The sequence below is a fragment of the Phascolarctos cinereus genome, unplaced genomic scaffold, assembly GCF_003287225.1.
Source record: "Phascolarctos cinereus isolate Bilbo 61053 unplaced genomic scaffold, phaCin_HiC Scaffold_4;HRSCAF=312, whole genome shotgun sequence".
NCBI classification, from domain to species: Eukaryota; Metazoa; Chordata; class Mammalia; order Diprotodontia; family Phascolarctidae; genus Phascolarctos; species Phascolarctos cinereus.
In genome coordinates, this window is record NW_027555847.1 from 507889818 (window position 1) to 507914968 (window position 25151).

Here is a 25151-nt window from a genome sequence, read left to right on the forward strand (position 1 = left end):
AGGACATTCTGGGCATGGAGGTGAGAGAAGGGGAAAGGAAGAGAATAAGCATTTGTTAAGCTCCTCCTATGTTAGGCACTGTCCTAAGCACTTTATGAATATTATTTTATTTGGTTCTCATAGCAACTCTGTGAAGTAGATGCTATTATCCCCATTTTACAGTCAAGGAAACTAAGGCAAGCAGATTGCCCTGGGTCACATAGGGAGTAAATTTCTGAGTCCAAATTTAGACCCACATCTTCCTGACTCCAGGCCCAGCGCTGTCTCCACTGCACTACCTTTCTGCTTTGCAAAAGTGTGCAGAAAGGAAGTAGAATATCAGATGTAAGAAATATGAAGAAGGACATTTTGACTAGGCCATCTTGTATATGAAAAAAAAATGATTTGTAATGAAGCTAGAAAGGTAGATTGGAGCAGAGTTGTGAGGGGCTTTAAGTGACTTAGGAAGCATTTATATTTGATCCCAGACGTCATGGAATATGGACCTAGAGGGGGACCTCAGGGACTATCTAATCCAATCTCTTTGTTTTATGGATTAAGAAACTGAGGCCCAGGGAAATTACTTTGACTTCCTCAAGATAGCCAATATCAGATGTTATCTATATTATAGAGAGAAGAGAAGTGTGCTTAGGATAGACCTTTGGGGAACACCCACAGGGGGAAGGAAAGGAAAGATAATAGCCAAGCAAAGGAGACTGGAAAGGAATGGTCAAAAAGTTCAGTAATCTGGAGATAGCAATGTTGTGAAAACTTAAGATACATTTTGAATTATTTGTGTGTGTTTTTATGGGAACCTAATCATTATTCTTAATGCAGTAAGAAAATTCATTTTAGTGCCAAAACGGTTGACTTAGAATAAGCTTTTAGGGTAAGTTGGGACCTGCTGTCCTGTCCAATCCCCCCCTGCCCCCCATATACACACACAAATAGACTAAGTCTTTTTTTGAGACTTGGTAGGTAGCTGCTTCAACAGAAGTTATCGCAAATCTTATTTGTAAGGTCTTTTTATAGCAATAATCTTTTTTTTGTTCTGATTTTGTCTAGAATTGAAAGATGATGATGATGATGATGACTGTTTTATAGTAGAAAAAGGAGCAAGAGGGAAAAGACCCATTTTTGAATGTTTTTGGAATGGAAGATTAATACCCTACACAAGTGTGGAAGAGTAAGTTTTGCTTTTCTCTAAAACTTACATCGTGTTGTGTCTTAGAATCCTATGTTTCTACTAAATGATTTTCTCTTCTCTTTAAGCTTTGACTGGTGTGCTCCTCCTAAGAAGCGAGGCCTTGCACCAATTGAATGCTACAATAGAATTTCTGGTGCATTATTCACTAATGATAAATTTCAGGTCAGCACAAATAAACTGACTTTTATGGATCTGGAACTAAAGCTGAAAGATAAGAACACTCTTTTTACAAGGATTTTTAATGGACAGGTAATGTTTTGGTATTTTGAATTATATATTTGTTTACACCGTTGTTCTAGTTTAAATTAGAAAAATTCCAGTGCTATATAGTGCATTTTATGCCATGTTTTCTACTTTATTTCTGTAACTTACATTTATTTCTGATAGATACTAATAAAAGTACTGCCCTTTCTTTTTATGTGGAGAGGGAACTATGACTGTTTCTGTATAGTTCTGTTTTTGTTTTATCGAATATTTTCCCTCCAAATTTTACAGGAGCAGCGAATGAAAATTGACAGAGAATTTGCTTTGTGGTTGAAAGACTGTCATGAGAAGTATGACAAACAAATAAAATTTACACTCTTTAAAGGAATAATTACACGGACAGACCTTCCTTCTAAAAGAATGCAAAGTCCATGGGCTACATACTCTGCAATAGAATGGGATGGAAAGACATACAAAGCAGGGCAGTTGGTAAGTTTACATTTTGGCATGTATGTTTTTGATATTCCTAAATTCTTTCTTTTTGTGTGGCAACTGGGGTTAAGTGACTTGCCCAGGGTCACACAGCCTAAATTCTTTCTTTAAAAAAGAATTACGAACCAAAATAGATTATATGGAACTTTACTATCCCTAGCTAATATTGACATAAATCAGGAGTGGGGAACCTGTGGCCTTGAGGCCACATGTGGCCCTCTAGGTCCTCAAGTACAGCCCTTTGACTGAATCCACAGAAGTTTGGATTCAGTCAAAAGGACTCACTTGTGGACCTAGAGGGCCACATGTGGCCTTAAGACCACAGGTTCCCCACCCCTGACTTAAATGAGTTTTGATAGTATAAAGTTTTAGAATATGTCATATTTTCACATACTTTGTAAATACTGTATTCTAAATAGACTTTTGAAAAATATTTATAGTGAAATAATTATCTGTAATTGGTATTAGCTGGTTTTCATCCTGAATTGGATTAACTAAATATGTAGGTTCTCCCCCCCCCATTCTAAATTTTATAATGTTATGCTCTAGGGAAAAAATTATAATTTTATTAAAGAAGCCATATCTGTATAATGGTTATTATGCCTGAACTAAAATTTCTGAAACAAGTGTTAAATTTTTAGCACTTTGAGTTTATTCACAGTGCTCTTTGTTTGTGGCAAAGATTTTATTCAGATAAAGTTTTTGTGTTTTAATAATTCATATCAAGCAATATAAGCAGTTTTTCAATTTTTAGAATTCATATATTTCATTGATCTCATTTTCAGTATATGGGTCAGGTAATATTCTTGTTGGGTGGATCTAGAAACAGAAGAACATGTATAATGGCAATTATTCTTAAATGTAATGAGAGTCTCACCAAAGTTAGAATGTAGATTTCAAACCCAGTGCTTTTCCCCCCTGGCATTATTTTAATTAAGAGACAGTGTGTGATTTGGGGTGTGGGCATAATTTTTGAACTTGGAGTCAGAAAGATCTGGTTTAAAATTTTGCCTTTAATGTATGTTAACTATGTGATCCTGGGCAAGTCACTCAACATGTGTGCTTTAGATAGATAGCTCCTCAAGACTCTACAAACTAAGTCTTTGGAGGGGTTGCAGTAACAGCCAGAGTTCCCTACCCTGATAGAATTGGAAATATGAAAAGCTAGTTCACATTTGAGTTTTATATCGGCTATTATAGATGAATCTATTTGTGTGTATAATTTATATTTTATTTTCATAACATGAATTATAACAGAATATGTGAGTATTAATACTGTGGGGTTTTTTTTTTGTTGTTGTTACTGAATATTAGGTTAAGACAACCAAGACACTTCCACTCTTTTATGGAAGCATAGTAAAATTTTTTCTTTATGGTGATCACGATGGAGATGTATATGCTACAGGAGGGGAGGTTCAGATTGCAATGGTAAGGTAACAAGGAATGAACGAAAATTATCAGAATTCTTTTGGTACTTTGTGCTTCTGGATTCAGTAAATGTTTTTTAAAAATCTTTCATTTTTATTTTCTATTTGCTTAATATTGTCCCATTTTCTTGGCTCATCCTTGCATGGAAGTCAGTAATAGTTTTAGAGTATCTCAGATATGTCTCATTAAGCTTGAAAGGCATTAAGTATGACTCCATTAACAGATTGTCTTCTTAGAACCAGTTAATATAAGTGTGAGAGGGTCATCATTGGAAGGTTGAGCTTCAGTAAGTTAAATTTTTGGTCATAGCATTCCATTAAGTTGTTGAGGGCTTGGATGATGGGTGGTTAAATGAATACTCTGAAAAAAAAAACCTATGCATCTTTTAGAGTAGTACTGAATTAAGATTATTGTATAATATTAAGCTTTAGTTACTATCAATGATGTAATTTTCTTTTTCTAAATCAAAATGTGTTTTTAGCATTGATTTCTGTTTCATTGTTGATGAGATCATAAAGTGAACCATAGAGCCTTACAGTCATTACAAATGCTATAGTCATCACAGTTAAATAGCTTTTTGATTAACACAGAACAAGATTTTGGTTATGTAAAGAGGTTATAGTATATTTTTTTAGTATAATTTCTTTAGTATAATATAGAAATATCTGGTAGATATTTTAGTACCTAGCTAGATTAAAGTACATTTGTGGAAGTTAAGTTCTTCATTTTAAATACATACAACTTGTTTTTTGTAATGCCTGCTAATAATAACATTCATTGGTTTTTATGTACTTAGGAGCCTCAAGCTTTATATGATGAAATTAAAACTGTTCCTATCACGAAGCTTGACAGGACAGTAGCTGAGAAAACTGTCAAAAAATATGTAGAAGACGAAATGGCAAGGTAAGATTCATTAAACATGAATTATATTATTAATTAGTCATAAGTGTATTTAAGTGATATTTGTCAATTCTGTTCTTATAATAGGGCAGTTATGCATTATATCTGTTAAAATAGTATTGCTTTGCAAATCTAAATTTGTATTGGAAATGTGAAGGAAAAGAGTTCATATTTATAATGTGGATTAAATTTAAGAAATACTGCTAGAAAATTTCTTTTAAATTGTTAAAAACTTAGCAAAATGTCTTTTCTTGGGGCAAAAAATTAGAAGTTGAGAGGAAGCCCATCAATTGAGGAATGGCTGAACAAGTTATGGTATGTGATTGTGATGGAATACTATTGTACTATAAGAAATGGTAAATAGGATGCTCTCAGAAAAACCTGTAAAGACTTGCATGGGCTGATGCAAAGTGAAATGTACTGAGTACCAAGTAACAGCAATATTGTGTGATGATCAGCTGTGAATGACTTAGTTATTCTCAGCAATACAGTGATCTAAGACGACTCTGAAGGATCTGTGATAAAAAATGCTATCCATCCCCATACTTTTAAAAAACTTTCTTTATTTTTCTTGAGTTTTTTTGGTCTATGTTTTCTTTCACAACATGACTTTCATGGATGTATTTTGCATGACTACACATGTATAACCTATATTGAATTGTGTGCCTCTCAAGGGTAGGGGATGGGAAGGGAGGGAGGGAAAGAATTTGGAACTCAGTTAAAAAAAAATTTTTTTTTATTAATTTTATTTTGATTTATCAACAGTAATTTCCATAAGCTTCCCACCTCCCTCCCCAAGATGGCGCACAATTTGACATAGGCTTTACATATACATTCCTATTAAACATTTTCACATTAGTAATTTTGTAAGGAAGAACTAAAATCAATAGGAGGAACCACAAGAAAGAGGAAACAAAACACAATGGAAGAAAAAAAAATGGCAAATAGTATGCTTCAATCTGGATTCAAACTCTGTAGTTCTTTCCTTGGATGTGGATAGCATTTTCCGGCATGAGACTTTTGGAGATGTCTTAGATCCTTGCATTGCTGAGAAGGGCTAAGTCTGTCAAAATTAGTCATTGCACAAACATGGCTGTTACTGTGTTCAATATTTTCCTGGTTCTGCTAACCTCACTTAGCATCAGTTTATACAAGTCTTTCCAAGTTTTTCTGAAGTCTGCCTGCTCATCATTTCTTATACCATAATAGTATTCCATTACTTGTTTAGCCATTCCCCAATTGATGGGCACTGCCACAATTTCCAACAACAGCTTCTGGGCTAAGAACTCACTATTTGACAAAAACTGCTGGGAAAACTGGAAAAGCGTAGGGCAGGAACTAGGCATATACCAAAATAAAGTCAAAATGGGTTCATGATTTAGATATAAAGGCTGATACATAAGCAAACTGGGAGAGCAAGGAATAATTTACCTGTCAGATTTATGGAGAATGGAAGAATTTATGACCAGACAAGAGATAGAGGAACTTTGTGAAATGCAAAATGGATAACTTTGATTACATTAAATTGAAAAGTTTTTACACAAACAAAGCCAGTGCAACTAAGATTAGAAGGAAGGTAGAAAATTGGGAAAGAATTTTTACAACCAGTGTCTCTGATAAGGGCCTCATTTCTAAAATATATAGAGAACTAAGTCAAATTTATAAGACTACAAGTCATTCCCCATTGATAAATGGTCAAAGGATATGAACAGGCAGTTCTCAGATGAAGAAATTAAAGCATTCTATAGTCATATGAAAAAATTCTCTAAATCACTATTGATTAGAGAAATTCAAATCAAAACAACTCTGAGGTACCACATCACACCTACCAGATTGGTCAACATGACAAAATGAGTAAATAATAAATATTGGAGAAGATGTGAGGAAATTGGAACTCAGAGTTTTGAAAATGAATGTTAAAAATTGTTTTTACATGTAACTGGGGAAAAATAAAATACTAAATAAAAGCTAAAAAAACCCTTAGAATGATTACCAAATGGGACTTTATTTTTGACATAGCTGATTTTTTTCACTTAAGCATCATGAAGTTTGTTTCGTCGGTATTGTATGGTACAGTAATGAGTAGATATAAGAGTTATTCTTCTGGTTCCTCTACTGAGATTTTTTGTTTTTTAGGGCTTCTTTCAGTTCATTTTCGTTCTTAAATATGTTTAAAACAAAAGCTGTGTCAGTACTAAAAATGATAAACGCCATAGTCTTAGAATTCATACTTTCACCAAAAAATAATCTCTAGGTTAATGAAAATTATATAAAATAAAACTGAGTACATGCACATACATTTAATCTCAATCTCATTGTGTTTCCAAATTTCTCTTTGATGGATAATGGATTTATATTGAGGGCAAAATGGTTTCTACTGAGATTCATGTAGTAGAAATTTTATCATCTGCCTTAAAGAGAATTGTTGACTCAGTTGGATGAGGAATTTTTTTCCTGTTTATAATTATGGCATATTTTATAAATTGGAATTGTGATACATTGTTTTGGTCATAGACTTCCAGATCGTTTATCTGTAACTTGGCCTGAAGGAGACGAATTGTTACCAAATGAAGTCAAGCCTGCTGGGACCCCTATTGGTATGATTTATGCCTAATATTAAACATGAAACTTGTTTGGCTATTTTAGTATCTTAGTTTATAAACATATTAAAGAAGAATTTATAATTCAGTCCTTGTCCCAAATCACTCTTTGCTTTAGTCCATGCTGTACAGTGTAGTCTACACAATTACCAAAATGATTTTTCTTAAACTTTTTTGATTATGTCCCTCTCCTCTTTTAGCTCTTTGTTGCTTTTATAATAAAATATAAGCTTCTAATTTTTGGCTTTTAAAGACCATCACAGCTGTGGCACAATTTACCTTTCCAGTTCCATTGTGTAGTATTCCAGTTCTCGCATGTTTGTGTAGTTCAGCCAAACTAGCCTTCTCAACATTCTTCACACTCACTTTCCATCTAACATTCCATCTCCTGTTTCTGTGCCTTTGTGTTGGTTATCCCCTAGTACTGGAATTCTCTCCTTTACCTCTGCCTCAGATACTTTGTTACATCCTTCAAGAGTAAACTCCAATATTATGTTCTATATGAAACATTTCCCGATGTCCCCCAACTGCTCCTGCCCTACCTTACAAAACCACCTTGTATGTATTTTGTTTATACATTGTATATTATTATATATGAAGGTTTTGTCTCCCTTGATATAATATAATCTCCTTGAGAGATTTTTATACCCCTAGTACTATATCTAGCATAAGAAATGTCTGCTGATTAATTAATAGTAACTACTAACTTGAGATTCTTGGTTTGTAGCTTTATGAATATAATTTTTCCTTCAATATTTCATTGATATATAGGTGCTTTAAGAATCGAAATACTGAATAAGAAAGGGGAAGCTATGCAAAAGCTCCCTGGTACAAGTCATGGAGGATCAAAGAAACTACTAGTTGAGCTGAAGGTTATTTTACATTGTAAGTAAACAAATGGACATTGTAACTTTGTTCCTTTTTTTTCAGAGGTAGTAGAAATTTGCAAATTTTAAATTCATCAAGTATTAATGGAGCTTCTAAGAAATTTTATTTGATCTCTTGGTGACATTTTAGCCTACAGTGATATATTCTCCTTAAAGTCATGAACTCTGTTTTCATCTTTATTTTACCGGTGCCTACCTGATGCCTTGCACATAATAAGAGTTTAAAAGATGTTAATTTTTTTTTTTTTAGTGAGGCAGTTGGGATTAAGTTACTTGCCTGGAGTCACACAGCTAGTAAGTGTTATATGTCTGAGACTGGATTTGAACTCAGGTCCTCATGACTCCAGGGCAAGTGCTCTATCCACTGAGCCACCTAGCTGCCCCTAAAAGATGTTATTTAATTGAACTATACGAAAATGCCAGCTACAGACTTGATTGTACTTTTTTGCCACTCCAGATAGAGATGCTGTTTTTGCTCATGTGGATACTTTTTCCCTTTGGGATATTGACTTAGTCGTGATATCACTGGGTCAAAGAAAGTATTCAGTGATATTTGGGGCATTTCAATTGGAAAAAAAAATACTCCATTTTAGGATTTTGGTTGTCACAGCTTCAAAAAAAATGTTACTAGAACTCAGTAGAGCTGCATCCTTAGCTATTATTCTGACTCTGACTTGATCATAACAAGGCCTTTGAAAGAGATCTGGGGGTGGTGATGAGTTACTGGGATTTGGACCATGGGCTGTCATTATAAGGCAGAATCATAATAAAAAGAGATGTTATAGTGATTGACCGGGAGGTGATTGGCATAGATCAATAAGTGAAAGAGAAGGGTTATAGATGTGTGGACAAAGAGGACTATATTTATGAGATTATGTACTAGGAGTTAGTAGGCTTTAGAATCTAGTCTGACCTCACCATTATTAAGCTATGTGACAGGAAGGAAATCATTTTACTCCAGTGTTCTTAGTTTCTTCCTCTGTAAAATTAGGAGGATTTCATTAGATGACCTCTAAAAATCCTTTTTTAGATTTTATTACCTAACATCTGTCATCGTGAAGTGAGGTTATAGAGCAGAGGGTGGTCTAAGGGGTTTGGTGCTTGATTTCCTCCAATGACCCACTTTTAGGCAGGCCAGAATAAGGTATCACTTACACTCCTAAGTCTCAGTTTTTGCATATGTCTTTGCTCATACACCTCTACCCTTCTATTCCCCCAACAACAACAACCAAGTCACTAACTTCACTATCTTGGCCAAAGGTCTTATGACAGAGTATGTCTTGAAGGATGGCTTGATAGCAGAATTCACATTTTCCTGAGGGCTTTCCTCTGATTAGAGTACAAGGGTGGCATCTCTCTGAGGCATAGTCTTATCTAATAAGCCTGTTCACTAGTATTTTCTGTGTACTCTGTGTGTGTTCAGCCCCAAACTATCAAAGTGCAGAGAATTTGAAGACCTTTTCCTTGTTGGGGAACTTAACAATGCAAGTGGAGAGACAAAATGCATAAAATAGCTTTTGAACATATGTAAATGGCTTCTCATAAGCCAGCTGACTCTAATTTTACTGTTTCCTTAGGAAAATCATCAGTTTCCTTCACCTAAAAAATGAAGGAATTGGACTTGATGAGATCTGCCAAGTTTCTTCTTTAATATTGCTTGGTTCTATGGAACTAGGCTCTGTTAGATTTAACTTGATAAGAATTTTATATACTGTTTACAAAAGTGACCAAGTCACATTGGTTCATACAATTAGAGTTTTTATTGTCCTATGTCTCATTATATGATCTGTTTGACTAAACTGTAGAAGGAATGAAGGTTTAAGAAAGTAGTGGGAGGCACTTCATACATGTCTGCCTTAGCTTGAATCATCTTAGAAGCTTGGTAAATGGTTTCAAATGGAACGTGTGGGCTATGTGGACTCAATTAGAACAATGGAAAACTTTAATAGAGGAGGGAATATCATGGTTAATGTGTTCCTTGGCTTTTTCATCCCTTGAGTTTTCACTTCTAAGCCATTGTGAAGGTAAAGGAGCTAATTGTTTGTTCTTTTCTCTTATTCATCTTTTCCCTGTTCCTCTTCTTCTCCCCATCTTCTCCATCTCCTCTCTTTCTCCCTTAAAGTGTTGTATTAGCTGGTAACAAATATGCTTACAGTCAATACAAGATATTCTGTGATAAAGACAAAAATATCCTTGTACATTTGTCCAGAGATTAGCAAGTTTGAGGAAAAAGTCCCGTTTAATTAGGTAAACATTTCCTTTGTCTCTAACATCCACTAATAAGTTGGGTTTTTTTTCTATTTTCATATTACATACAATTGTATTTCTTGATATTCCTAAAAAATAATTTTCAAAAAAGCCTTTTGTTTAATATACACACTAAGTTCAAAATTAAACAGTTTTTATTTTGAATGTAGGTTATTTGTGGGAAATATTTTTTGGTGATAAAAAGATGCTGCTATGCTGTAGCTTTTTTTTTTAACTTTTAATTTAATTTCTTTTTAGTTTTCAACATTCACTTCCATAAGCTTTTTTTTTTCTTTTTGGTGAGGCAGTTGGACTTAAGTGACTTGCCCAGAGTCACACAACTAGTGAGTGTTATGTGCATGGGTTGGATTTGAACTCAGGTCCTCCTGACTCCAGGGCCAGGGCTCTATCCACTGTGCCACCTAGGTGCCCCTTCCATGCACTTTTGAGTTTTAAATTTCTTTGCCTCTGTCCTGTCCTCTTTCCCCAAGATGGCATGCAATCTGATATAGACTGTACATATTCATTCTTACTAAATATGTTTTCACATTAGTCGTGTTGGAAAGAAGAATGAGAAAGAATGGGAGGAGCCATGAGAAAGAAGAAAAAAAACAAAGAGAGAGCAAGTAGTATACTTCTATCTGCATTCAGACTCTAGTTCTTTCTCTGGATGTGGATAACATTTTCCATCATGATTCTTTTGGAGTTGTCTTAGATCCTTGTATTGCTGAGAAGAGCTAAGTCTATCAATATTACTCATCGTACAACATTTTCCTGGTTCTGCTCATTTCACTCAGCATCAGACCATGCAAGTCTTTCCAGATTTTTCTGAAGTCTGCCTGGTCATCATTTCTTATAGCACAATAGTATTCTATTACATTGTTATACCACAACTTATTCAGCCATTCCCCAACTGATGGGCTCCCCCACAATTTCCAGTTCTTTGCCCCCACATAAAGAGCTGCTATAAATATTTTTGTATTTGTGGGTCATTTTTCCATTTTTATAATCTCTTTGGGATACAGCCCTAGAAGCAGTATTACTGAGTCAAAGGGTATGCACATTTTTATAGACCTTTGGTATGCTATAGCTTTTTTAAAAAGTTATGATGATTTGCATTAGTGTTAAAAATGAAAGCATTATTATTAAAAAAAATTCTAATAAATGACTGAAAGTTCGTTATTGCTGTTTGCTTTCTTATCAGGATATTTTCGTTTAGTTTGGGACTTGTTAAAAATGTATAAATGAAGCTATATGGAATTCATTGGCTGAATTCACAATTCCAGTTCTTCTTGTATTATATCTTTTTGCTTCTTGATTATAATTGTAACTTGTTTCCTCTCTTTTATGATTGATTAAGCTTCAAGTGGGAATAAAGAAATAATTTCTCATATCAGCCAGCATGGGGGCAAATGGCCTTACTGGTTCAAGAAAATGGGTGAGTTATTTTTCAAACGTTAAGAAACTTAATATTTTGGTGACTGGTTAGTAATAATCTTTTTTTTTTAAACTTACATCCAGAAAATATTCAAAAATTGGGCAATTACACATTAAAATTGCAAGTTGTATTGAATGAAAGTAATGCAGACACGTATGCTGGCCGGCCATTGCCATCAAAAACATTTAAATTTTCTGTCAAAGGTAAGTAAAGCCTTGAATTTCCTTTGAATTCTTGTAGCTCACTGAAATACCATCTTAAAATAAAATGGAAGAAAGACTTACCTTCTAAGGTATGGAGAGACTCATGTAAGTTTACACTTAGAAGATAGCTGACACTGAGTACATCATGTTTTGTCCATTTGGGACTAATTCTATAATTTTCCATTCAGATAGGTCTCAGTCACTTTCTTAATCTTCGGGAGACAGTTGAGTTCTAGAGTCACTGTAGTACTAGAATCAAAAAGAATTCCTGCTTAAGATTGGAATGTTATTGACTACAGAAGCATTTATAAGTGTTCTTAGAAAATGGTGCAAAACTGAAATGCAAATGTTGATTCACTGAACCTATGGTAAATAGGGGGTTAATGTCCTGCAACCACCAAAAACTGTAAATTTTCACTAGAGATGGCTGAAATTACACTCTTCTGCATAGTTTTTTATAACAAAACATTATTTTTGATAATATGCATTTTCATAACTCAGTAACTGTTAATAACCCATAAAATGCAGTACACAAAATAAAATTGGTAATATGCAAAACATTTTTCTTGCCAGTCATTACCTAGAATTCTGTGACTTTTTGTGTTAACATCTGTTTTTAAAAAATGACTTCAGACAATATTCATTTTCATAATACATGAAATCTACAGTGTCATAAATACTATACAGCAAATAAAATTCTTAAAATAACTATTTTAAAACCTATTATTAATCTTACATTCCACTGTGTCATATGGCAGTGGAGAGTGTTGCACTATATAGTGTACTGCTGTAAACTTTGCTATCTTGGACTCCGTCTGAAAACCAAGGGAGAGGTTGCTGGGACTTTAGTTGCTGCTTACCAGAAGACGCCAGGACTGGAAAGTCTTGATATGCCCCGGGGACTTGTACTATGTTTTGGGGCATAATTGCAACACAAAACTTGAGTGTTAAAGGCAAACGATGATATGCAATGAGTGTGTAGGAAGCTCTTTTACAATGGTAAGGTGAACAAGACTAGTGAAGGGCCTAGTAGAATACCAGCCACTCTACATGTTTATGGGCATCACACCTCATTTTTTCTCTGCTGCACATAATCATTAATATGTGTGGTTGTCAACATAGAAGTGGAAATGAAGTTGCTTTTAAAATCTGGAGAATGCTTGAGGACTGACTTTATTTAATGTAATCTGGGAGTAATTAGTGGGTGTTCTCACCAAGTTAAATAAAAGCAAAAATAAGAACCTCTTTCTTTGGAAATTTGAATATAATTTTATTCCTTAACATTGGCCATGATTCTTTCAGGTATCTGATTAGCATGATATAGCTTAGCTACATTGCTCAACATTGCAGATTTTATTCTCAGCTACATTTGTAGAAAACCAGTGTCTTAAGTTCCTTATGGATTAACAAAACCCTACCAAATTGTTCTTAAGACTAATGACAGTTTATAAATGACTTTGCACATCAGTTGTTTTGTCACAATTATTTTACTACTTATATATTATAATGAAAATATTCATTAAAGTAATTTTCAACTCATTTGTTCTTCTGTGAAAGAGGGTAAACCAGAGAAATTTTCAGTGGGCCTTCTGGATCCTCCATTTCGTGTTGGAGTCCCATTCAGTATTCCCCTGGAGTTGCAGGATGAATTTGGTCATACTACTCAACTGGTAACTGATATTAAGCCAGTTCTTGAAGCAAGGTAATTTGAGAAAACAGATTTTAATTTTCTTTCTTCATTATATTTATTCTGTACTTAACTTTGTTCTTACACTGTTTCAAATAATAATACAAAAGTTTTAAGTTTTAGCATCTCTTACCTATTCACTTTTATTTAGGTAGAGAACATTTTGTCTTCTGGTTCCCCAGTGCCTTACTTAAACTACCATCATTCCTCTGTTATGTAGATATTTTAAAGTCCTGTAGATAAGTCTAGCTAGGGGTGGTGCCAAATGGGGGTGTCTCCTCCCTTTCCCATACCAGGCTACTCAGACCCCACTACCAACCTTCTTTCCAATACTTCCCTTTTTCTTTTCTGTTCTGATTGGACAGTGACTTCCTTGCTCCCACCTTTGCTGAAGGGAACCCAGAATTCCCACTACATTTATACATTTTGGTGCACTTCCTGTGGCAGTGGGCCCATACCTTCCAGGCTCCCTGTCTTGTTGAATAGACACCTAGATGATTTATCTATTGCCTTGTATTATTTGTAGTTTTAAAATGTTTATGTTTTCCCACCTGCATTGTAAAATCATGCTTATAGGCAAAGATTCTATATTATAACTTTATGTTTTTTACAGTGCTTTTTTGCAGAGTATGGGCATATAAGGCACAGTATAAATTTGTTGACTTTTAAAACTAATCATGGCAAATCAAAATTTACAGAATGAAAGGCAGATATACTCTGTTCAATGCAATTAATTGACCAGTTGTAGAAATGGTTAATTCTGGTACTGGCTAGTGACGTTGTTCAGGAGTAATTGGTTGTATGATCCATATGCATACATAAAACAGATCTCTTAGACTTTTATTGTAGGTATTTTAGAAGAATAAATATAACTTTCTTTTTTTTTCTTTAAACAGTGGCTTATCTTTACAATATGAAGACATAAGCAAAGGACCAAATTGTGTAATTAGGGGTGTTACTGCTAAAGGCCATGTCAGCTCTTATCAAGGCAAGGTAAGCCATGTATCTTAATGTTATGTGTTTAGTAAAATTTATTGATGAAGCAATATCACGTGAGGGTAAAATATTCTTATTTCTCTCATTTATTTTTTAACATTTCTTAGATTAGCTATAATGTTTGATATTGAAAAGATGTTAGTTTCATATGTCATCAATTTCTTAGCACTTAGGAAATGATGGCCAGTGAGTCCAGGTTGTTTGCTGTGGAAATGTTGTTGTGTGTGGGTTCTTTTGGGGGGGGGCAATTGGGGTTAAGTGACTTGTCCAGCGTCACACAGCTAGTAAGTGTCAAGTGTTTGTTGTGAGGCCAGATTTGAACTCAGGTCCTCCTGACTTCAGGGCCGGTGCTCTATCCACTGTGCCACCTAGCTGTCCCAAAATATGTTATTTTTCAGAATAAGTATTGTTACAGTAGAAAAAAAGAGAAGAAATTAATTGATGAATTGAAAATTCCCTTCATTGTTTTTCACATAGTGATTTTAGCTGCTTTTCCTAAACCTTATTTCTCTTAGCATTGACTATAGCCTTTACCAAGCTTATTTACAACTTCTTCCGTAATTATCATCAAAAACAAGTCTTTCAGCTCTTAAATTGAATTCTTTTGTTTTCATTCTTCTGAATAAACTATTAGGATGGGATGAGCTTGAGTTTTTCTCCTTGGACCAATTACATATTTGATCATGTAAGTTTATCTAACTTTTAAAAAGCCCTAGATCTAGAAAAGGCAACAGACTGCATCTTGGTGGGAAAATCCAGAAAAAAAAAATGATGGTGTGTTATTTTTCCAGTCCAACATAGAAAGTCAGATAGAGATATCTGCAGGTAACTAAGGACTAAGGTCATTGTGGGACAATGCCCCATCCATGCAGAGCACTCCCTAGAGAGAGGCTGTGCACCAAGAGGATGTCCAAAATTTTGAGTGGGGCACTCCCAGGCCCATACCAGTGTACTCTGACAGGGAAAGGTTCCAACTGGTAGCTTTATCACCCACTATATACTTCCAGGTCATAGATCTAGGGTAGAGTGAAAGTCTGTTAGTCATAGCCTTGAAAGTTCAGAAGCCAGCACCGTGGTGTAGCTCAAACTCCATGGGTAGAAAAGCGTCTCAGTTCTAGAATTTAGCCCTCTTTCAGAGGAATAACCAGAGTAGGAATCACAGAACAAAGGAAAGTCCATAATTCCTGCTTGTCTGATCAACACAGCTTTTTAGCTGACTGGTAGGGGCTGAATCAGACACAAACTTAGATCAGGAACGTGCAGAGTTCAGACCAGGGGGCAGCAATCAGACTTTGCCCTCATTCAGACCATTTTGGGAACACTGAAAGCTTGTATATTCCCCTGTCCCTGAGATCTTGGAATAACACCATATTCCACACCCTAAGAAAGTAGCAACAGGACCAGTGCAGACCTTCCCTCCAGAATTGCACAGGGTTTGGCCCTAACATCAAGTTTAGGTCAGGAAATAGATGTAAGAGTGGGGGGTGGGGTGGGGAGAAGAATGAGTAGAGGCAGCTATATGGCACAGTGAATAGAGAACCGGCCCAGGAGTCAGGAGGACCTGAGGTTCAAATCTGACCTTAGACACTTGGCACTCGCTGTGGACCCTAGGCAAGTCACTTAAGCCCAATTGTCTCATGCCCCTCCAAAAAAAAATGAGTAATAATATCACCATAGAAAGGTGTTATACTGGTAGTGATGTTCAAGACACAAACCCAGAAGAAAAGAATGACTCCAAAAGCTTTTTAAGCAGTGTCTCGGAGAAAAACATCATGGGCCCAAATTCAACTAGAATTCCTGGAAGAATTAAAAAAAAGAATCAAAAATGTTTTTATTAGTGAAATGAGAGTGCTTGAGGGAAAAATTGGAAAAGAAATGAGAGCCATAGAAGAAAAAATTGGAAAGGGAATTAACATGTTGGTAACCTTGCCCAAGCAACAAACTCCCTGAAAATTTGAATGGACCAAACAGAAGCAAATGACTTCATGAAGCAACAAGAAATATTAAAGCCAAGTAGAAAGGCAGAAAAAAACTAGGAGAAAATGTAAGGTCTCTTGTAGCAAAAATCAAAAATAACTGACTCAGAAAACAGAAACAGATGAAGGAGAAAAAAAGATGAAGAATCATTGGAATTTCTGAATGCCATGACCAAAAAAGTGGCCTCAGCGTCATATTTCAAGAAACTTTAAAACTGTCTAAATCTCCTAGAACCAGAGGGCAAAATGGAAATAGAATCCACCAGTTGCTCCTGTGAAAGAAATCCCAAAATGAAAATTCGCAGGAACATCACAGCCAAAATCCAAGTTTTCCAAGTCAAAGAAAAATTAACTGCAGGCAGCCAGAATTTAGGTACCAAGGAACCATAGGCAGAATCCCACATAATTTAGCAGCCACCAATATAAAAGGACAAAGAACTTGGAATGTGGAACTCCGGAAGACACAGTATATGGTCTTAGAGCCAAGACAGGAGAGAAAAATATATCTTTAATGAAATAGAAGACTTTCAGCATTTCTGATGGAAAGGTTAGTCAGGGGTAGCTAGGTGGTGCAGTGAATAGAGCACCAGCCTTTAAGTCAGGAGAACCTGAATTCAAATCCCACCTTAGACACCTAACGCTTATTAGCTGTATGACTGGGCAAGTCATTTAACCTCAATTGCCTTGCACCCCCCCCCAAAAAAAAAGAAAGAAAGAAAAGACTAGTCAATAAACATTAATTGCCTGCTGTGTGCCAGGCACTGTGCTAAGTCCTGGGAGTACAAAAGGAGACAAAAAACATTCCTGCCCTGAAGGAGCTTACGATCTAAGACAGCAAGCAAATATGTACAAATAAGCTATATACAAAATATGTAGGAAATAATGAAGAGAGGGTTGCACTAGGGTTGGGAAAGTTCTTGTAGAAGATTGGGTTTTAGGCAGGACTTGAAGGATGTTCAGACATAGGAGTGAAGAGCAACATAAAAAGGTAAATATGAATGAAAAAATGATAAAGGACTTAACGAGGGTGAACTGGTTACATTCAAATAAGGGGAAATGATAAATGTGTCCCCTCTGAACCCTGTCATCATCCGAGTTATTAGAAAAGTCCTGGGAGTGGCTATCATATCTTGATGATTTTAAGAAAAGAATGGAAAGAGAGAGAAAGAGGAATACCCTGGAAGAAAGGTGGGGAAGGGAAAAGAAGGTTAGGGGAAATTATCTTGTATAATGTGCACAAGTTATCTGTACATAGAAGGAAAGGGGTAGGGGAATAGCTTACACTTGAGTGTCACTCTTATCTGAACTGGTCAAAGGAAGGAAGAATTCATTCTCCTCATTCTCCCCCCCACCTCCACACTATATATATATATATATATATATTTCACTTTCCTGGAAAATAGGAAGGAAAAGTGGGAAAGGAAGGAGAGGAAGTTATAAAGAGAGGGTAGGGATTAATCCTAAGCAAAACAAACTTTAACAATGCACAAAAATATTGGTAGGTTTTTTTTTTGGGTTGGTAAAGAATGGGAAACTGAGGAGGTACCCATAAATTGGGGAATGGATGAACAAGTTGTAGCACATAAATATGATGGAGGTTCATCATGTAGAACTCTTATTAGTGACTGAACAGAATTCCAGAGCTAATGTGAAAATGTGCTGCCCGACTCTTGATAAGAGTTGAAGGACTCAGAATGCAGAATGAGGCTGGTTTTTTTGACATGGACAATGCAGAAATTGGTTTTATACAGGTTTATAATTTTTGTGTGTGTGTGTGTGTGTGTGTGTGTGTGTGTGTGTGTTTTCAGTTGGGGTGGGAAGGTGAGAAGACAGATGATTAAAACAAAGTACTTTAAAAAATAAGTTTTAATCATGTTCAAAATTTTTAAAAATCATCTATCAGTACATATAGTATTGGACAAGAAAAAAAGAGAAGAGAGAAGATAAGAGAAAAAATTAGCTAAGGAAATGCTAGTTTTAGGTGACTTTTAAAGTAGGTTTTTTTAATTTAAAGATTAACAGCTCTGAAAATAAAACCTTCCATAAACCGAATAATTTGTACCTTCTACTGCAGATTTTGTTCCTTGTATTTTGCTTCTTTACACCTTAGTTGCTTTCCTTGTAAAATAAGGGAGTTGTATTAGATGATCTTTAAAGTCCTTTCTAACTCTAACATTCTGTAATTCTTTCACTTACCTTGGTATGTACTGTATAAAAATTTTTCACCATTATGGGATGTCCCTTTCTTTCTAGCATATATATGAATGTAAGTAAATTGAGAGCTTAAAAATTTCCAGGAAAAAAATTGTACTTTTTTGTAATGTTTAAGGGCACTGGGAAAAATTCTGGCTGCTACACATACCATGTAAACCTGGGCAAAAACACTTCGTCTCTCAATGACCCACGCAGCTCTAAGCTATTGAGGTGGGGCTACTACATTGGTTGAAGAGTTTTCTCACTGGACATTTCCTCTCCCAGTGAAACCAAAGGTCCAGTCTCTTTTCCCAGTGGGAATTTTACTTATCCCAAGCAAAGGCACTAATACTATTTATTCTGTTATTAGAGTTATGTATTATTAATCTACCTGCTCTATAAGTTTTCCAGACTTTTTCTTCCTCAGTGATTAGAAAAACATGTAAATTGGTAACAAGTTGCAAGCAAAGGTGACAATATTTTAATCTGTTCCACTTAACTTGTTTTTTTACTTACCTCACCTGATACATATTCAGTGCTAATTTTGATTCTTAAATAATTTGAATCAGCTTTAATTCTGCATGTTTTACATGGATGTATACCAATTTTAGTAAATACCAAATTACTGTTAGTTTTCTGTTAAAACATCATTGAAACAAAATAATTCAGATTGCTTTTGTAGACAGTATATTATTCAAATCCTTGTGAATTCAATGTTTAATTTATTAAATGTTCTTTTTCAACAGAACTTTAGTCTGAAGGTTATTCTACCAGGTTTGAAAGAAGAATCTCAGATTTTGAAAATTAGATTACTTCCTGGTAAATACTACTTTTAATAAACATTTGTAATAGTATTGTTATAAATGTTTAAATGTGCATTTGACTTTTTAATAGCATTCTTTTTTTCTGGGAAAGTCAAACAATAATCTTGAAAAATGTTTTCTTCCCTTTCCCAATCAATTTCTGGAGATGAATATAATGTGAAAGAATATATTTTTGGTAGAAATGAACTGTGAATAAGGGTGTTTGGAGGTATATTTCTGTTTAATGAACTTTGAAGAGGAAAGGTAACTGTGGCTAGCTTTGGAAATTTTCAGCCTGATGCTGGGTTCTTTATCAGGAATAGGTTAGAGTGTGTGACCTCTGAGATCCCTTCAGACTCTTAGATTCTTTGGTGGGGAAATAGCTTAGTTCAAGTATAAATTTTTAGGCCCAAATCCATTTATTAATTGTTGTCTAATTTCTCTTTTAAAGCTATTGTAATGTAAACATTTCATATTTAAGCCATATATAGTCATGGTCTTATATGAGATCTTTCTTTTTTTACAGTGGAAACAGCCTTGACTGTCAAGTCATAGGCCCTATTTCTCAGACCCTACTGCCTTTGTGATCTTGGAAAGGTTACTTGGAAACCTCCTTGTCCCATATCTGGTATTATCATCTCAAAAATGACAGAGTTGGATTAGATGGTTTCTGAGGTCCCTTAAATCTGTGATACTGTCTCAAGAAAAAAGGCAGTCTTTGCTAATATATTATGGAGTCTTTCATATTTACTATCTAACATCAAATTAGTCATGAAGAAATTAGGAAGTATGTTAAACTAAAATTGTACAAAAAGTGTTGATCAAATTTTGCAAGGGTTTGGCTTCACACCATTCTTGTTTTGGTCTATATACTAAATGGATTTGGGCCTAAAAATTTATACTTGAACTAAGCTGTTTCCCCACCAAAGAATGTAAGAGTCTGTATACTAAAAATAATCATCATTTGGCATACATTAATTCAGAAATACTTAATCACTTTCAAGTTTCAGGTTATTGCAAGAAGAATTTAATTGTGGGATATTTCTAGAAAAGTATAATTAGAGGCATATTTGGGAAAGAGCTAATTATATATTGCTATATTTACATATAAAATACTAAACTTTTGTGAATTTCATTGCTGGCTAAGTAGAATAGTGACAATTAGGGAATTACTTAAATTTTTCCTTTTGGAGACTTTTTTTTAGATTTTTAGAGGAAAAACTTCTAAAGTAAAAATAACTGATTTCCAGTGGCACTTTTTTTTACCTTTTTTTTTTTCTTGTAATGTCAGTTTTTCCATTTAGTGCTGTGGTTGCTTGGTATTCCTTGGCAGTTTTAGTATTATTTTGAGAGTTTGAATGATTTCTGGAATTAATTAATATATTATTTATTGAAACATAGCTTAACATAGTGGATAAAATGCCAGTTTTACAGCCAGTAAGATCTAGATTAAAATTCTACTTCTGACATGTCTTGGCTCTGTGACTCTGGAAAAGGCACTTAACTTCATAGTATTCTAGGTAACTCTCAAAGATTACAATTTGCAGAGAATGTACGCCTTGTATTAGCATAGTTATAACAAATTTCTGTTTCTATACCAAATGTGTAACTTGTCTAGTCCCCATCCCCTGTCATTTTTTTTTTCTTAAGGCAATTGCAGTTAAGTGACTTGCCCAGGGTCACACAGCTAGTAAGTGTCAAGTGTTTGGTCTGAGGCCGGATTTGAACTCGGGTCCTCCTGACTTCAGGGCTGGTGCTATATCCACTGCACCATCTAGCTGCCCCTCCCCTATCATTTCTTAAGAAAACTATAGAGGAAAAATAAAATTAAAAGAAGTACAAATTTCAGCCTATAAATAATATATATTAATGCATGGGATATACATACATACATACACACACACACACACACACACACACACACACACACAGTATATAGCATTTGTCATTTGGATACAAATGATCAAATATGACTTTTTTCCTTGACATCCTTGAAATTTTTTTTATCTTATGACTATAAGTACTTTTAATACATGAAATAATAGTTCCATATTTCGAGTTTTAACTTGATTGTGTTCTGGGGTTTTCTTACAGGCCCTCCTCATCAATTGAAAGTGAAACCAGATTCTGATTTTCTTGTCATTGAAAATGGAACAGCGTTCCCATTCCAGGTAGAAGTTTTAGATGAATCAGGAAATATCACAGCGCAGCCCAAATTGATTGTTCATTGTAAGGTAAGTTGTACGTTAAGCATGGGTTTTTATCTTTATTTTATAAAGTTTCACATGGTGACACAGTTCTTGCTGTATGTCTGCATCTTAAGTTATTTCATAGACTCTGTATGGAAAGAAGACTAGATTTTGATTGAAAATACAAATATGGTCATACCGTTAACATGTCTTTAGAGATAGTGCTCAAAAATTCGATAATAAGTCCATTCAAATTCTTACAGTTCTACATAGTTGTTTCAAGGAAATGAATGTTTGTGGAAAATAATATTTTTGTGTTTCTGATAATTGCATGGCAATTTCTTCACTATAAAGATTATGGGTAGGAAAGAAGAGATATTGACATAGGAGAATGGAAAGAGAAGTGTAAAATTAGTGAAGGTATGATTTCTATTTTGAAAAATTTTTTTGAGCTTGTTAAATTTCTTTCACTTACAAATGAGTTCAAACTTATTTTAGATTTAAGTTTTCCAATTTTGTAAATAAATATACATATTTTTACAGATAATGTATATTGGGTTTTTTGTTTGAAGAGATTTTACTAGAATTTTGTGAATAGTGATTTAATTACATTTTGAATTCTTAAATTAGTTTGTATATCCCATATAGTTTTTAGGTGCTCCAAACCTTCCTGTCTACAGTGTGGATTGTAGTAATGCTGGAACTAGTATTTTAACTGGACCTGCATTTCATGTGCAGAATATAAAGAAAGACCACATACTCAAAGCAAGGATTGAAATACCAGTAAGTTGTTATTATTGTTATTAACAGGTTTTCATATTTCTGTAGTATTTTATACATGTAAGCATCTATTAATCTTATAAATTTTTATCATCTATCTATTTGTATGTGTGTCTGTAGAAAGGAGGTGTTACACTAAAACAAGAAAAGCTACTATAATTTGAGTTATTTTGAGAAAATATAAGTATGATTTTCCCATATATATCCATTTCCCCTCCTTTGCTTTCCTGTTTTCAGTTGTGATCAGTAAGCAGGAGTCTACAGAATTTCACTATCTCTCAGTGTTGATCATTTAAGCCCTAGTGTAACCATTTAGATTCAATGTTAGTATTATATATGAATGTTGATAAATTTACAATCAAATTTTTTAAAGCTTTTTTTGTATTTTATTTTTTAAATTACATGTAAAAACAATTTTAAACATTCGTTTTAAAAATTTTTGAGTTCTCTCCCTCTTCTTCCCCCTGCTTGAGAAGGCAATTTATGCATGTGCCTACTTGATCATACATGTGCAGTCATGTAAAACATTTCCATATTAGCAATATTGCAAAAGAAAACACAGATTAAAGAAATCCCAAGAAAAATAAAGTTAAAAAAAAAAGGTGTGCTTTAATTTGTATTTAGATGCCATTAGTTTTTTCTCAGGAGGTAGATAGCATTTTTTAATCATAAGCCCTTTGAGATTGTCTTAGATCATTATATAGGTGAGAATAGCTAAGTCATTCACAGCTGATCATCATACAGTATTACTGTTACTCTCTACAGTGTTCTTCTGGTTTTGCTCACTTCACTTAGCATCAGTTCATATAAGTTTTTCCAGATTTTTCTGAGATTCTCCTGTTTGTCTTTTTTTTTCTTATTTAATTTAATATTTTATTTTTTTCCCTCAATTACACATAGACAATTTTGACATTCTCTTTTCAAATTTTGAGTTTCAAATTCTCTCCCTTCCTTCCCCCCTCATTGAGAAGGCAAACAATTTGACATATAGATCACATTTTTTACACACACACACACACACACACACATACACACACACACATGTATCAGCATGTATTTTTAAAAGTCAGAAAAGAACTTGGGAGCAGGGAAAAATGGGGCTAGTTTGAGGCACACAGTGGCTCCCTTTGCCCCATCATCATTTCTTTTTTTAAAAAATTAATTTATTTTTAATTTTTAACATTCACTTCCACAAGATTTTGAGTTCTAATTTTTCTCTCCATCTCTCCCCTCTCCCCACCCCAAGACAGTATGCACTCTGAATACTACTTTTCCCAATCTGTTCTCCCTTCTATCACCCCTCCCCTCTCCTAATCTCCTTCCCCTTCTCTTTTCCTGTAGAGCAGGATAGATTTCTATACCCCATTGTTTGTATATTTTATTTCCCAGTTAACATGTAAAAACAATTTTTGACATTCAGTTTTAAAATTTTGAGTTCCAAGCAATTTGATGTCAGTTATTCATGTGTAGTTATGCAAAATACTTCCACAGTAGTCATGTTGTAGAAAACTATTTCCCTTTATGCTATCCTACCCCCTGTTTATTCTCTTTTGACCCTGTACCTTCTTAGAAGTGTTTGTTTCTGATTACCCCCTCCCCCAGTTTGCCCTCCCTTCTATTGTCCCCCCACTCTCTTATCCCCTTCCTCTCTTTTTTCCTATAGGGTAAGATAGAATTCCATACCCAATTGAGAGTGTATGGTATTCTTTCCTTAAGCCAAATCTAGTGAGAATAAGATTCACTCATTCCCTCTCACCTTCCCCCATTTCCCTTCCACTGTAAAACCTTTTCATGTGTGTTATATGTGAGATAATTTACCCTATTCTACCTCTCCCTTTCTCCTTCTCCCAGTATAATCCTCTCTCACCCCTTAATTTTATTCTCCACATACCACCCTTTCATCTTCAACTCACCCTGTGACATCTCATCTCATCTCATCTCATCTCATCTCATCTCAATCTTTCTATCTAATTTCCCCCCCCCCCTCCAACTATCCTAATACTGACAAAGATCTCATGAGTTACAAATGTCATCTTTCCATGTAGGAATGTAAACAGTTCAACCTTAATAAGTCCCTTATGATTTCTCTTTCCTATTTACCTCTTCATGCTTATGTTGAGTCTTGTATGTGAAAGTCAAATTTTCTATTCAGCTCTGGTCTTTTCATTAAGAATGCTTGAAAGTCCTCTGTTTCACTGAATGACTATTTTTACCCCTGAAGGATTATACTCAGTTTTGCTGGGTAGGTGATTCTTGTCTGTAATCCTATCTCCTTTAACCTCTGCAGTATTATATTTCAAGCCCTCCAGTCCCATAAGGTAGAAGCTGCTAGATCTTGTGTTATTCTGATTGTCTTCCGCAATACTTGAATTGTTTCTTTTTGGCTGTTTGCAGTATTTTCTCCTTAACCTGGGAACTCTGGAATTTGGCTGTAATATTCTTAGGAATTTTCCTTTTGGGATCTCTTTCAGGAGGTGATTGGTGGATTCTTTCAATTTCCATTTTACCTCTGGTTCTAGAATATCAGGGCAGTTTTCCTTGATAAATTTCTTGAAAGATGATTTCTAGGTTCTTTTTCTGATCTTGGCTTTCGGGTAGTCCAATAGTTTTTAAATGATCTCTTCTGGATATGTCTTCCAGGTCATTTGCTTTTCCAATGAGATTTTTAACATTGTCTTGTATTTTTTCATTCTTTTTTTCTTTTTGGTGAGGCAGTTGGGGTTAAGTGATTTGCCCAGGGTCACACAGCTAGTAATTGTCAAGTGTCTAAGGCCAGATTTGAACTCAGCTCCTCCTGACTCCAAGGCCAGAGCTCTATCCACTGTGCCACCTAACTGACCCCTATTTTTTCATTCTTTTGGTTTTGTTTTACAATTTCTTGATTTCTCGTAGAGCCATTAGCTTCCATGTGCTCCATTCTAATTTTTAAGGAATTATTTTCT

At 34.7% G+C, this 25151-nt stretch overlaps 1 protein-coding gene across 5 annotated transcripts in view; it reads left to right on the forward strand.

Annotated features, from left to right (window-relative positions):
- The window catches only part of SMCHD1 (structural maintenance of chromosomes flexible hinge domain containing 1), a 234804-nt gene that overhangs the window by 47286 nt on the left and 162367 nt on the right, over positions 1 to 25151 (forward strand). For all 5 annotated transcript variants that reach the window (XM_078153486.1, XM_020970644.2, XM_020970647.2 and 2 more), the window contains exons 11-24: positions 1045 to 1165; positions 1252 to 1435; positions 1682 to 1879; positions 3197 to 3310; positions 4107 to 4213; positions 6725 to 6807; positions 7582 to 7695; positions 11305 to 11382; positions 11466 to 11585; positions 13143 to 13287; positions 14169 to 14265; positions 19184 to 19256; positions 21335 to 21474; positions 22078 to 22212. In XM_078153486.1, the coding sequence (XP_078009612.1) occupies positions 1045 to 1165; positions 1252 to 1435; positions 1682 to 1879; positions 3197 to 3310; positions 4107 to 4213; positions 6725 to 6807; positions 7582 to 7695; positions 11305 to 11382; positions 11466 to 11585; positions 13143 to 13287; positions 14169 to 14265; positions 19184 to 19256; positions 21335 to 21474; positions 22078 to 22212 (1709 nt within the window). The remainder of the gene's footprint in view (positions 1 to 1044; positions 1166 to 1251; positions 1436 to 1681; positions 1880 to 3196; positions 3311 to 4106; positions 4214 to 6724; positions 6808 to 7581; positions 7696 to 11304; positions 11383 to 11465; positions 11586 to 13142; positions 13288 to 14168; positions 14266 to 19183; positions 19257 to 21334; positions 21475 to 22077; positions 22213 to 25151) is intronic.